The sequence below is a fragment of the Zalophus californianus genome, chromosome 4, assembly GCF_009762305.2.
Source record: "Zalophus californianus isolate mZalCal1 chromosome 4, mZalCal1.pri.v2, whole genome shotgun sequence".
Classification (NCBI taxonomy): Eukaryota; Metazoa; Chordata; class Mammalia; order Carnivora; family Otariidae; genus Zalophus; species Zalophus californianus.
Window position 1 is genome coordinate 24,607,854 of NC_045598.1, and position 13,706 is coordinate 24,621,559.

General features: G+C 40.3%; 1 protein-coding gene across 2 annotated transcripts in view; it reads left to right on the forward strand.

Annotated features, from left to right (window-relative positions):
- Window positions 1-13,706, forward strand: part of ZBTB8A (zinc finger and BTB domain containing 8A) — a 62,267-nt gene that overhangs the window by 41,010 nt on the left and 7,551 nt on the right. For both annotated transcript variants that reach the window (XM_027626582.2, XM_027626494.2), the window contains exons 3-4: window positions 6,625-7,448; window positions 11,004-11,173. In XM_027626582.2, coding sequence (XP_027482383.1) covers window positions 6,626-7,448; window positions 11,004-11,173 — 993 coding nt within the window. In that variant the 5' untranslated portion in view covers window position 6,625. The remainder of the gene's footprint in view (window positions 1-6,624; window positions 7,449-11,003; window positions 11,174-13,706) is intronic.

A 13,706-nucleotide genomic window follows, 5' to 3' on the forward strand; every position in this document is an offset into this window, starting at 1 on the left:
TGACTCTTGGTCTCGGGGTAATGAATTCAAGCAACACGTTAGGCCTAGAGCTTCCTTTAAAGAAAAAGAAAATGGCTGTACAAAATGACTAGTGTCCTCATAAGAAGACATTGTGAAGATACAAGGAGAGAGCTCCTTGTGAAGACACAGACACACAGGGAGAAGGCAGCCATGTGAAGATGGAGACAAAGATTGGGGTTTTGCTGCCACAAACCAAAGAACGTCTGGGGACACTAGACGCTAGGAAGAAGCAAAGAAGGATTCCTCTCTCACAGGTTTCAGGGGGAGCATGGCCCTGCTGACAGCCTGATTTCAGACATCTGTCATCCAGACTGTGAGACAATAAATTTCTGTTGTGTTAAGTCACCCAATTTATGGTACTTTAGTCCAGTAGTCCCAGGAAATGAATATATAGGTTAAGAGGAAAAAAAACCATGAATACCAAATAAGCATTTAATAAAATTTAGCACTCATTTATGATAAGCATTTTTAGAAAATTGGAAACAAAAGGATACCCATCAAACAAACCTGTGCTAGACGTTGTTCTTAATGGTGAAATTTCAGGAGCATTTCCATTCAGCCAATAAGCAATAGAAATAAATCTAACAAAAATATGCAAGATCTTAATAAAGAAAATAAGGAAACATTACTTAGAAGAAACATTACTTAGAAGGCCTAAATAAGTGGAGAACTATACTATGTTCATGGATGGTAAGACCCAATATCATAAAAGATGTGAGTTTTCCCATAAATTAATCTATAAAATCAATTCCAAAATAAATGCCTATAGGATATATTTTTTTCTCTTTTTAGTGAAACTTGATAAGCTTATCCTAATATTTATATGGAAGAAGCAAGAGACAATCAGAATTTTTTTTTAATGTTATTTGAAGAACTAGGTGGGGGAATTCATTTTAAAGTTTGGTAACTAAGGGGCACCTGGGTGGCTCAGTCAGTTAAGTGTCTGCCTTTGGCTCAGATCATGATCCCGGGGTCCTGGGATCGAGCCCTGCATCGGGCTCCCTGCTCAGCGGGAAGCCTGCTTCTCCCTCTCCCACTACCCCTGCTTGTTTCTGCTCTTGCTAACTCTCTCTCTCTCTGTCAAATAAATAAGTGAAATCTTAAAAAAGTAAATAAATAAATAAAATTTGGTAACTAATGCTGTGAAGTATTGATGCAGATAGACAAATAGACCAACTGAACTGAACAGAGAGCTCAGAAATAGATTCATGAATTTATGTAAACTAGATGTATTACAGAGATAGTATTACTGATTAGTGGGGAAAGGATAGACTGTTCAGTAATAGTGCCAGAAAAATTGGGTATCTGCATGAAAAAAATTAGAATACCATATGCAAAAAAATAGTGGGTTAAAACACTAAAAGTGAGAAACAGAACTTTAAAAAATATCTTTATGTCCTTGAGACGGGAATTTCTTAAACAAGTTATGGAAAGCATTAATAGATTGATAAATTGGACTATATTAAAACTAAAAGCTTCTTTTTAATGAGAACCACCCTAAATGAAGTTAAAAAATCAAACCACAGACTGAGAGAAGATATTTGCAAAGTATGTACCTGATGAAGGATAGTGTGTTGGACATTTAAAGGATACCTATAAATAAATAAGAAAAAGACAAACAATCCAACTTAAAATAAGAAAGGATACTGTGTAGATAGCATAATTGTCCCCATTAATCACCCCCTGCCAATATTCACACCTTTGTTGTGTGACTTCACAGTTCTTCTCACTAACAGGGCAGGTGTTTCTTCTTCCTTTGACTTTACTTTTGGCCATGTGATTTGCTTGAGACTATTACAGTAGGGTTGATGTGACAGTGTGCCAGTTGCAGACCTAAGCCTTAAGAGGTTTCATATATTTCCACTTGGTCTTTTGTACTTTTGGCATTGTCATGAGAAGAAATTGGCCAAGCCAGCCAACTGGTCCCAGGAGGAAGATAGGAGACCATGTAATAACACAACCACCCCAGAATCAACTGACTCCTAGGTAGGTGAGTGGGCCCAGGCAAGATCAGCAGAGCTGTCCTAACAAGCCCTGCCTAAATCAGCCAACACACGGGTTTGTGAGCTAAATAAATACTTATTGTATAACATTATTTTTTGTAGTTAATTGTTATACATTGTTAGTTAACAACGTTGTAATGAGCAAGTAATTCACTGAATCATAGTCAATAAACATTAATTGTTCAGTCCACACAAATAAAAGCAAAGACATACCATTGCATTTTTGTAAGATTGGCAAAATTAAAAAGTCTGATAATATTAAGTACTGACAAAAATGAGAAGTAGTAATTGATATATACTGTTAATGGGAGTTACACTTAAATACCAGGTGACATGGTTCTGGCTATTGAGTTGCAAGTGTAAGTTCCCTAGGTGAGGCATCCAGGAAAGCTTTTTTTCCCTCTGATAAAAAAAAGAAGACAGGCTGGGTTGGTAATTGTCTTTTGTCTTTTCCTCTTCTTCCTGCCAGGAATGTGGACATCAGGCTGGAGATGGGGCAACCATCTTGCAACATGAGGTGTTTTAATTTCATTAATTGTATTTTTCATATATTAAATCCATTTGGCTCCTCCTCAAACCTACCTCCTCTTCCCCCCGCCCCCACCCCGGTTTCTTTTCTTATGGATACTAATAAAGCAAAAGGAGAATAGCTAACATTTATGAAGTCCTTATTACATGTACGTTTGAGTGCTATGTGTACATCAGCTCATTCAATCCTCACAATAATCCTTTGAAATAAGAGCTATTTTTTGTTGCATTTTACAGATAAGGAAATGGATACAGAGGTTAAATAAATTGCCCAGGGTCACGCAGCTATTAAGTGGTAGAGCCAGAATTCCAAATCCAGCTACCTGGCTCTAGCGTCTATGCTCAAAACTATATGCTACCCTTGGGGCACCTGGGTGGCTCAGTCGTTAAGCGTCTACTTTAGGCTCAGGTCATGATCTCATGCTCCTGGGATCGAGACCCCGCATCGGGCTCCCTGCTCAGCAGGGAACCTGCTTCTCCCTCTCCCTCTGCTCCTCCCCACCACTTGTGCTCACTCTCTCTCTCAAATAAATAAAAGTAAAATATTAAAAAAAAAACTATATGCTACTCTTTATATATTTTATCTCTTTGCCCATCTTAAGCATACTTATTTTTTTTAAAGATTTTATTTATTTATTTGTCAGAGAGAGAGAGAGCGCACGCACAAGCAGAGGGAGTGGCAGGCAGAGGGAGAAGCAGGCTCTCTGAGCAAGGAGCCCAATGGGGCTCAATCCCAGGACCCTGGGATCATGACCTGAGCCAAAGTCAGACGCTTAACTGACTGAGCCACCCAGGCATCCCTTAAACATACTTATTTTAGAGTCTGTTAGATTTTTATTCTATTTTCTAAAATTGTTGGTGTTCTGATTCTCCTGTTTGTTCTCCTGCTGATTCTTCTTTATAAAGAACGATTTCCTTGTATGTTTTAACGTGTTTGATGCACATTCAGCAACACTGATTGAGCATGTATCGTGTGTTCAAGGAGCTGGGGATACATAAGTAAAGCAGGCAAAGTCTCTGCTCTCTTACCTTAAATTCTAATAGGAGAAAACAGACAGCAAACAAATAAGGGGATAGAGAATGGGAAGGGGTGATTATATATAGGATGGCAAAGGAAAGCTGTCTGATAAGGTGACATTCCAACAGAGACCTGAAAATATGAGAATGTGAGCTATGTGTTTATCTGGGAGAATTCCCAAGTAGAAGGAAGAGCAAGGACAAAGGCTGCATGGCAGGAATAGGCCTTGAATGTTCAGGAATGAGCAGAGGTCTTTGTAGCTGGAATGCAGTGTAGGAGGGTGGAGCAGAGGAGATGAGAGCAGAGAGATACCTGGACAGGGCGGATGAACATCAGGTAGGGCCTTTGAGGGCGTGAGAACTTTGAGGTTGGATGGGCAGCCTCTGGAGGCTTTTTTATGGGTCATAAATTCAAAGATGGTATTTAAAACTATGAGACTAGATGGGCTCACCTAGGGAATGGTGTTAAGTAGAGAAGAGGTCTGAGCCCTGAGGCTTGGGGCATTCCAGCGGTAGGGGAGGAAAATTTTTCCTTGACCTTCTTCCTGGCTGGGTCTGGAAATTAAACTGACAAAGACAAATTAACATGAGAAATGCATACCAATTTACCCAATAGTTTTACATGACATGGACCCCTTTATAAGGAAATGAAGACCCGGAGAATCGTTAGACCTGAGCATATTTTTATGCTAGGTTCCATGAAGAGTGGACAGTCGTGGAGGAATATGGTAGATTAAGGAGTATGAGATGAATTTAGTAACTGGAGAAGCCCGGCAAAGCCTGTTTGTGCAGATTCTTTTTAGCGTCCCTTTGTCTTCTGAGATAAGGATGCTCTTTCTCTGGGTATAAGGAGGGCGCCTCTCATCTGAGGGTTATTTTAGTTGCAGGGGAGAAGGGAGGAGGGATCAGAGTGCTCTTTCTGCTTCTGCTGTTTTCTCAAACTCCTTCAAAATATTCAGTACGCCAAGGTGCCATATTTTGGGGTAGCATGTCCTGAATCCCCTAGCACTTGGAGGCTAGGAAAATGAAGAACCAGCAAAGGAGACTGAGAAGGAGTGGCCAGCCTATGGGAGAAGAACACGGAGCAGTGGTGTCCTGGCATCAAGTAAAGAAAGTGTTTTAGGATGAAGAGAATCACCTCCTGCCTCAGTAAAATGAGGACAAAGAAATGACCATTGGATTTGACATGCAAGTTACTAATGATGTTTTTAAAAAATCATTGGGGGCACCTGGGTGGCTCAGTCGTTAAGCGTCTGCCTTCAGCCCAGGTTATGATCCCAGAGTCCTGGGATCGAGCCCCGCATCAGGCTCCTTGCTCGGCGGGAAGCCTGTTTCACCCTCTCCCACTCCCCCTGCTTGTGTTCCCTCTCTCCCTATGTCTCTATCTGTCAAGTAAATAAAATCTTTAAAAAAATGATTATAATGGATGGGGATGAAACCTGGTCGAAAGAGAACGAAAGAGAAGTGAAGACAGCAAATGAAAAGAGCAAACCAAAAGACGATTTCTGGGCACCAGTTGGTTTAGCGTCCAACTCTTGATTTTGGCTCAGGGTCGTGGGATCAAGCCCTACGTCAGGCTCCGCGCTCAGCGTGGAGTAGGCTTGAGGTTCTCTCTCTCTCCCTCTCCCTCTGCCCCTCCCTCCTCAAATAAAGAAATCAATAAAATATTAAAAAAAAAAACCTCTTTCAATGAGTTGTGTGTGAAGGAAGCAGAGAAATGAGTAGTAACCTGGGGCACCTGCTGGCTCAGTCGGTGGAGCATGTGACTTTTGATCACAGGGTCTTTGAGTTCGAGCCCCACATGTGGTGTAGAGTTTACTTAGAATAAAATAAAAAATATATATATATAAAAGAAATGAGTTGTAGCCAGAGATGGATGGGAAAGCAAGGGAGGTTTTGTTTGCTTGTTTGTAAGATAGGAGATAATAGACATCATGATGGTACAATATTAGAAATGATGCACTTTGGGGTGCCTGGGTGGCTCAGTCGGTTAAGCGTCTGCCTTCGGCTCAGGTCATGATCCCAGGGTCCTGGGATCGAGCCCCACATCGGGCTCCCTGCTCAGCGGAGAGCCTGCTTCTCCCTCTCCCTCTGCCTGCCTCTCTGCCTACCTGTACTCTATCTCTCTGTCAAATAAATAAATAAAATCTTTAAAAAAAAAAGAAATGATGCACTTTATATAAAGAGGGGAATGATTTTGAGTTCAGCGTGAGATTATTTCCCACCTGGCTTGGGTCCTGAGAACACCCCTCCTAAGCAGTTTCGCATTTGTTTCTGCCGCGTGCCCCATGGGCCCCACCAGCCCCACCAGCCCAGGACTAATTTCCTTGTTAAATTTTCACCTTGAGGTTTCTCACACCAAACAGGTAAAATAAATTTGGATTCCAGAACCTCAAAAAGCACAACCTTGGGTTTGATATCTCACCTAGGTACTTTTTTTTCTTTCCCCAACGAAAGCCCCGCAAAGACAAACTTTGTTTTTTCCCGGGATTTATGGGCAAAGTTTACTAGTCTTTCTTCATTAAGGTCGTGGTCCTTAGAGGCTTCCAGCTTGTTACAGATAAAAACCTGAAGCCATATTACCGCTCCGCCTCTGCTCCTTCTCCACTGCCGGCATCTAGGGATTTCTCATTTTCTTGCAAGCCCAGCCATACATTTAAAACGTTTGGTTATATTTTAAGGGGGAAAAGAAAAAAAGGAGAGAGGGAGACAAGCCATAAGAGACTGTTAACGATAGAGAACAAACAGGGTTGCCGGAGGGAGGTGGGTGAGGGATGTCTAGATGGGTGATGGGTATCAAGGAGGGCACGTAGCAGAAGACCTGATTCATAGAAGATGCTCAGTAAAGGTTGGTGACTGAACAAATAATTGTCCAAAAATCACATAACTAATAGTATAGTACTAAGTGATTCTCTGTGTCTTGGAGTCTTATATTCTCTAAGAAGAAAGTGGTGTCAGTGGAAATAAGGGCGGTTTCTGATGGTTATTTCGGTTGACTCTGCTTGGAAAAGGCGTGTCACTTCGGTTTGGTAACCACGTGTCTTTTCCTCTCCAGAATGGAGATCTCCTCTCATCAGTCCCACCTCCTGCAGCAACTGAATGAGCAGCGCAGGCAAGATGTCTTTTGTGATTGCAGCATTCTGGTTGAAGGGAAGGTCTTCAAAGCGCATCGAAATGTATTATTTGCTAGCAGCGGCTACTTCAAAATGCTCCTTTCTCAGAATTCAAAGGAGACAAGTCAGCCAACCACAGCTACTTTTCAGGCCTTCTCCCCTGACACTTTTACGGTTATCCTGGACTTCGTCTATTCCGGCAAACTCTCTCTCACTGGTCAGAACGTCATAGAAGTGATGTCAGCCGCTAGCTTCCTTCAGATGACTGATGTCATTAGCGTATGTAAGACCTTTATTAAATCTTCGCTAGACATTAGTGAGAAAGAAAAAGATCGCTATTTCAGTCTCTCCGATAAAGACGCCAATTCTAACGGTATAGAACGTTCCTCCTTTTATAGCAGTGGCTGGCAAGAAGAAAGCAGTTCTCCGCATTCTCACCTAAGCTCAGATCAAGGAACAGGTGTAATAAGTGGAAAATCTTGGAGTAAGTATAATTACCATCCAGCCTCCCAAAGGAATACTCAACAGCCTTTGACCAAGCATGAACAAAGGAAAGATTCCATTAAAAAGTCCAAACATTTGAGGTTGTCACAGCCTTCTGAAGTTGCTCCTTATAAGTCAAGCAAACGAGAAGCACGAACATCAGATTCTTCCAGCCACATTTCCCAATCTGAAGAACAAGCACAAATTGATGCTGACATGGACTCTACTCCTGTTAGCTATCCGTATGGTCCAGGATCTGATGTCACATCCAGAAGCTTTCCAGGTATCCAAAAAAAAAAAAAAAAAAAATCAGTCCCCTTATTGAGGTTCTAAGGCTCCTATACAAATCAATCCTATTTCAACATGCCCTTACTTTGAAGTGTTATGGGCAGTTGAACCAAGTGATTTTTTTTTAAGTCATACCCCTCTAATGAAATTTATTTCATAAAACATAAATTTAAATTTCTAATTAAAAATAATATTGGATAGGGGCACCTGGCTGGCTCAGTTGGTAGAGCACGCAACTCTTGAATATAGGTTCATGAGTTCAAGCTCCACATTGGGCATGGAGTCTACTTAAAAAAGAAAAAAAAAGGATAAACTGAATAACGTCAAAACAATAGAGTTCTGGGACGCCTGGGTGGCTCAGTTGGTTAAGCATCTGCCTTCGGCTCAGGTCATAATTCCAGGGTCCTGAGATCAAGTCCCACATCAGGCTCCTTGCTCAGCAAGGTGCCTGCTTCTCCCTCTGCCTGCCTCTCTCTCTCTCTTTCTGATAAATAAATAAAATCTTAAAAAACAAAACAAAAAAACAATAGAGTTCTGAGTTTCAAAGCCCAAGATTTTCCCAACCTGTGTCAGCAGATGATTAGATTACTGTTAAGCCTTTATAGCTCTTTTCTAAATGGTTCAATCCCTAAGATGCGTATTTTTACTTTAAATTGTATATTTTTTTCTGAGTATTCACTCAGGAGGAGTATTATTTTTTTTAGGAGGAGTATTTTTATACAGAAAAGTTAAACAGAACAACGATGCATATTTACAAAAGTTCACAGACCCAAGACTTAAAGAAATTGGACTACATCTGATTTTACTGAGCTATAAAGACATAATTTAAAAACCACACACAACCCATAACATTTACACTGTAATCCTGTGTGTGCAACAACAGCTGGAGACATCTCATTTTTATGATAGTAGTAAAATGCAGAAAGATTATTTAGATTGTTGGTTTCAGTAATCCACCCCTCACCACCATAAGACTGTAGTAGAGAACAGGAATTAGAATTGCATGTCATACAGGAGTGCCTGGGTGGCTCAGTCCGTTAAGCAGCCAACTCAGTTTTGGCTCAGGTAGTGGGATCCACAGTTGTGGGATCGGGCCCTACGTCAACTCCGAGCTCTGTATGGAGGCTGCTTGAGATTCTCTCTCCCTCTGCCCCTCCCCCTGCTCACGCTCTCTCTCTCTCTCTCTCTCCAAGTAAACAAATTTTTAAAAATCTTAAAAAAAAAAAGAAATGCATGTCATATAGTTCTGCCCCAATTAATCAGGTAGCAAACTTGCTTAATAGTTTACATGTGATTTTAAAGGAAAATTGTAAGATGAAACTCTTACAGATTATAAGATTCAGATTATATATTTAAAATTGTTTTTATTTTAGGAAAATTTCAAACATACACAAAAGGAAAGAGAATAGTATAATTCACCTCCATGTACCCCTTACCCAGTTTGGACAACTTCCTACTCACTTCCAATATTGTTTCATCTGTATCGTTAACTCCTCACCCCTCCCTTTATTATTTTTAAGCAAATAGCAGACATCATAATTTTTCATCTGTAAATATTTCAGAATGTGTCCCTAAAATGTAGTCTTAAAAAGGGGGGGAGGCTCAGCCAGTTAAGCATCCGACTCTTGATTTCAGCCCAGGTCATGATCTCAGGGTTGTGAGATTGAACCCCACCTCCGACTCCATGCTAGGCATGGAGCCTGCTTAAGATTCTCTCCCTCTGTCTCCCTCTGCCCCTCCACACCCCTAAGAAAATACCAAAACAAAACCAGGACATGCGACTCTTGATCTCAGGGTTGTGAGTTCAAGCCCAATGTTGGGCATGTAGCCTACTTAAAAAAATAAAAATAAAGTTGTCTTTAAAAAAAAAACGAAACCACTACAATATCATAATTGTACCTAAACAAAATTAACAGTTCCTTTTTTTTGTTTTTTAAAGATTTTATTTATTTATTTATTTGACAGAGAGAGAGAGAGAGAGCAAAGAGAGGGAACACAGGCAGGGGGAGTGGTAGAGGGAGAAGCAGGTTTCCCACTGAGCAGGGAGCCCAATGTGGGGCTTGATCCCAGGATCCTGGGATCATGACCTGAGCCGAAGGGAGATGCTTAATGACTGAGCCAGCCAGGCACCCCGTCACATAAATTTTTAAAAATAATTTGGTTGTAGATAACATACTTTAAAATAAGAAGCAACCAGCTGGATCTTTACTAACTGCATTTTCCTGTAGTACTAACCTGAAAATACATGAAATTGTATCCTATTACAGAGCTTACTGAAAGTCCTGCTGAGCTCTGACCACTGACCAAGACATACAGAAACAACAGAGCAAAAATGAGAAATCTTTGTTGCATTTTAAAACTGGAAAAGAGTGATCTTTTCTCTCTTTGGGCTCTGTACTTTGATAATCTAGGTTATGCAAACCTAACTTCAATAATGAACAGCTGAGTTTAATGGCTATTGAATTGATGACGTTTGCCTCCAGTCATAACTAACATTTTGAGTACATGAGTTTTATTTTATTTATTTTTTATTTTATTTTTTTAAAAGATTTTTTGTTTATTTATTTGACAGAGAGATAGAAGCACTAGTAGGCAGAGAGGCAGGCAGAGGGAGAAGCAGGCTCCCTGCTGAGCAGGGAGCCAGATGCAGGACTTGATCCCAGGACTCTGGGATCAGGACCTGAGGAGAAGGCAGACGCCTAACCGATTGAGCCACCCAGGCACCCTGTATTTTATTTTTTAAAGTTTATATATTTTTTTACTAATCTCTACACCCAACGTATGGCTCAAATCTACAACCCAGAGATCAAGAGTCACGTGCTCTAATGACTGAGCCAGCCAGGCTCCCCTTGAATACATGAGTTTTAAAATAAAAAATTAAATGTCCTTGACATTTTTTTACCTTTAAAAGTATTATGAGTGTACGAAAAGTAGAGGGAAGGGGATAAAAATATGTAAATAAGGGGTGCCTGCGTGGCTTAGTTGTTAAGCATCTGCCTTCAGCTCAGGTCATGATCCCAGGGTCCTGGGTTCCAGCCCCGTTTCGGGCTCCCTGCTCGGCAGGAGGCCTGCTTCTCCCTCTCCCACTCCCCCTGCTTGTGTTCCCTCTCTGGCTGTCTCTCTCTCTGTCAAATAAATAAATAAAATCTTTAAAAAAATATGTGAATAAAACACATTACTAAAAGCTGTAATATGAAATACTTTTGGGTTGTACCTCCAATTCTTTTGTTTTTGTCTTTTTTTTTTGTATCTCCAGTTTTAAAAATCCAGCACTACCTTTTTACATTTCAAATCCAGTGACTCTACAACACTGAATGAGAAGATAATTGCGAGAGTGTAAATTTACCCCAACTTTATAAATCTCCCAAGTGCCGCTGTTACAGTTCTGGACTCAGGATTGCATGGACAATTGAGTCTTAATAATATTTCTTCCTTCTCCTTTTCTCCTGCCTTTCTAAGATTGGACTCACCAACTCCTTTGGGATTCTTCATGTTATTAGAATTGTTGTGATGAACTTTCCAGTGATTTAATCAAACTGTCTCCTGACAGATGATCTGCCCCGGATGCGGTTCAAGTGCCCATACTGCACACACGTGGTGAAGCGGAAGGCGGACCTGAAGCGTCACCTTCGCTGCCACACGGGAGAAAGACCCTATCCCTGTCAAGCCTGTGGGAAGAGATTTAGCAGGCTGGACCACCTCAGTAGCCACTTCCGAACAGTACGTACATGATTTTTCATCATTTTCCTTCTTAGGAAATGTGTGGGTTTATCTGCTGCCAGATAATCTACTTTACCGAGGGAAATCTTTTCATACAACTCTGCTATATTAGAAATTTTTCCGACATGCTTGTACTTTGCACATAATGCATAATTTAATATAGATATATTTTTATTCACCCTTGAGACCTTTAAGTAGGAGATACTCTTTTGAATATCCATTTTATTTTTTAAATTATTTTTTTATTTTTGGAATATGCATTTTAGTTCATTTAAAATCGAATACGTTTTTATATACTGGTCTTTTCAAGAGCCAAAGACAAGGTAAACTAAAGATATCTGAATCTCCAGGTCAGAATCACCACTGCAGATGCTCTGCATCTACTAGTGGTTCTTGAATGCTTCTCTGGTAGGATCTCGGTCTGGTTTCTGCTGTCCGTCCTCTGGCCACTGTACCCCCTTTCTAGTCTCCTCAAGGAAGGGAGCAAGATGGGCAGTAGAGCCACTTCCATCAGGGACGGGATCGTCAGCAGTCAGGAAGATCTCAGGGAATTTGCTATTCAGGGCTCTGGCGGGCGGCTGAGGTAGGGACGTTCGGATTACTCTGCTGTTCGTCTTGGGGCAAGAATGTTTTACAAAATCTGTGTTCTATTGCTTATACTTCTATTCCATTTATATCAGCCCCTTTTAAGTTTAAAGGGCAGTGGCTCACTGAAGGTGATTTCTTCATGCATTGCTCTATAGTTAGTTAGCAAATACATACTGAGCACCTATGTGCCCGCCCCTTTTCTCAGTGCTAGGTATCCTGCAGGTGTTCTCAGTGCCAGGAATCTCTGCCTTCATTAACCTTATGAAGCTAGGTTTTTGTATTTTTTTAATTAAAAGGAACCTTTTATTATTACAAAAGCAATGACTATGCATTATAAAAGGTAAAAATAAGAAAATAAAAATACTTTATTTTCACCACCCAGATACTACCATTCTTTTTTTTTTTTTTAAGATTTTATTTATTTATTTGTCAGAAAGAGAGAGAAAGAGCACAAGCAGGGGGAGCGGCAGGCAGAGGGAGAAGCAGGCTCCCTGCTGAGCAAGGAGCCTGATGTGGGACTCAATCCCAGGACCCTGGGATCATGACCCGAGCGAAGGCAGACACTTAACCAACTGAGCCACCCAGGTGTTCTCAGATACTACCATTCTTAAGACTTTATCACACGCATATGTATGGGTTTTTTTTTTAACCAAATTAGATCATACTGTTTGTGCCTGCTATCATTAGTGAACAATCTCTACCTTTCCATCTCAATAAAATTTTATATAACATCCAGTTCAGTTTCAAATTTCCCTGTAATCCCCCAATACCTTTTATAGCTTGTTTGTCCAAACCAGTATCCAATGCAGGATCCTGTATTACATCTCCTTAAGTCTCTTAAATATGTTTTTAAGAGAGCATAGTCCTCCCTGCCCCCCTTTTCATTTCTGTAACACTGACTTACTGAAGATACCAAGATAATTATTTTACAAAATAACCTACCTCTCGATTTCTCTGCTTGCTTTCACTGGTGTCATTTAGCTTGTTCCTCTGTCCCCCTGCATTTTCTATAAACTAGATGTTTTATCTAAAGGGTTAATGGAAGGGCGCCTGGGTGGCTCAGTCGGTTAAGTGTCTGCCTTCAGCTCAGGTCATGATCTCAGGGTCCTGCTGGGATCAAGCCCTGCGTCAAGCCCCTCGATGGGCTCCCTGCTCAGTGGGGAGTCCGCTTCTCCCTCTCCTTTTGCCCATCCCCCTGCTCACACACACTCTCTTTCTCTCTCAAATAAATAAATAAAATCTTTAAAAATAAATAAATAAAGGCTTAATGGATTCGAGGTAAATACTTTCAGCTAGAATACATCAAGGATGAAATTATTTATCTCATAATGTTTCACATTAGGAGACACATAATATCTGTTGGACCCATCATTCATATTGTTAAGATTGGTCACTAAGTTAGGGTAATGATACTGTGATCCCGCCATTGTTCAGTTAAAGGTGCCACCTTGTGATTAGAAAGGAATCTGTGTGGAGCTATGTTGGCATTACGCTACTATCCATTTCCCCATCAACCATGCATTTAATGGTATTAATATCAGTTGATAAACTCTGTCCAGATGATTAATTTTACTTGGGTTGTAGAATGACTTACTAATTTTATCATTTCTTTCACATTATTAGCTAGAATTCTATAAAGTAAAACTTTCCTCCATCACCTGGGACAATTCAGTTACTTTGAAATACAGTTACTACAGGAGAAACAGGATAAATATTTAATTCTTTCCCTTTAATTATCAATTTTCAAAGTAAAGAGTTGATTTAATAGCAGTTTCAAATGGTAATATGAATTTTTTCTGGCTTTGTTTTTTTTTTAAATAGCATATAGTCTCATAAATTTTCATTGGTTCATTGTTTGGATCTACAACAATTATTATTCTTTTTGATACTCAAATTTTCAGTTTTGTCCAGTGAGGACAACTTGAAGCTGGTTCTTGTGTCCCTT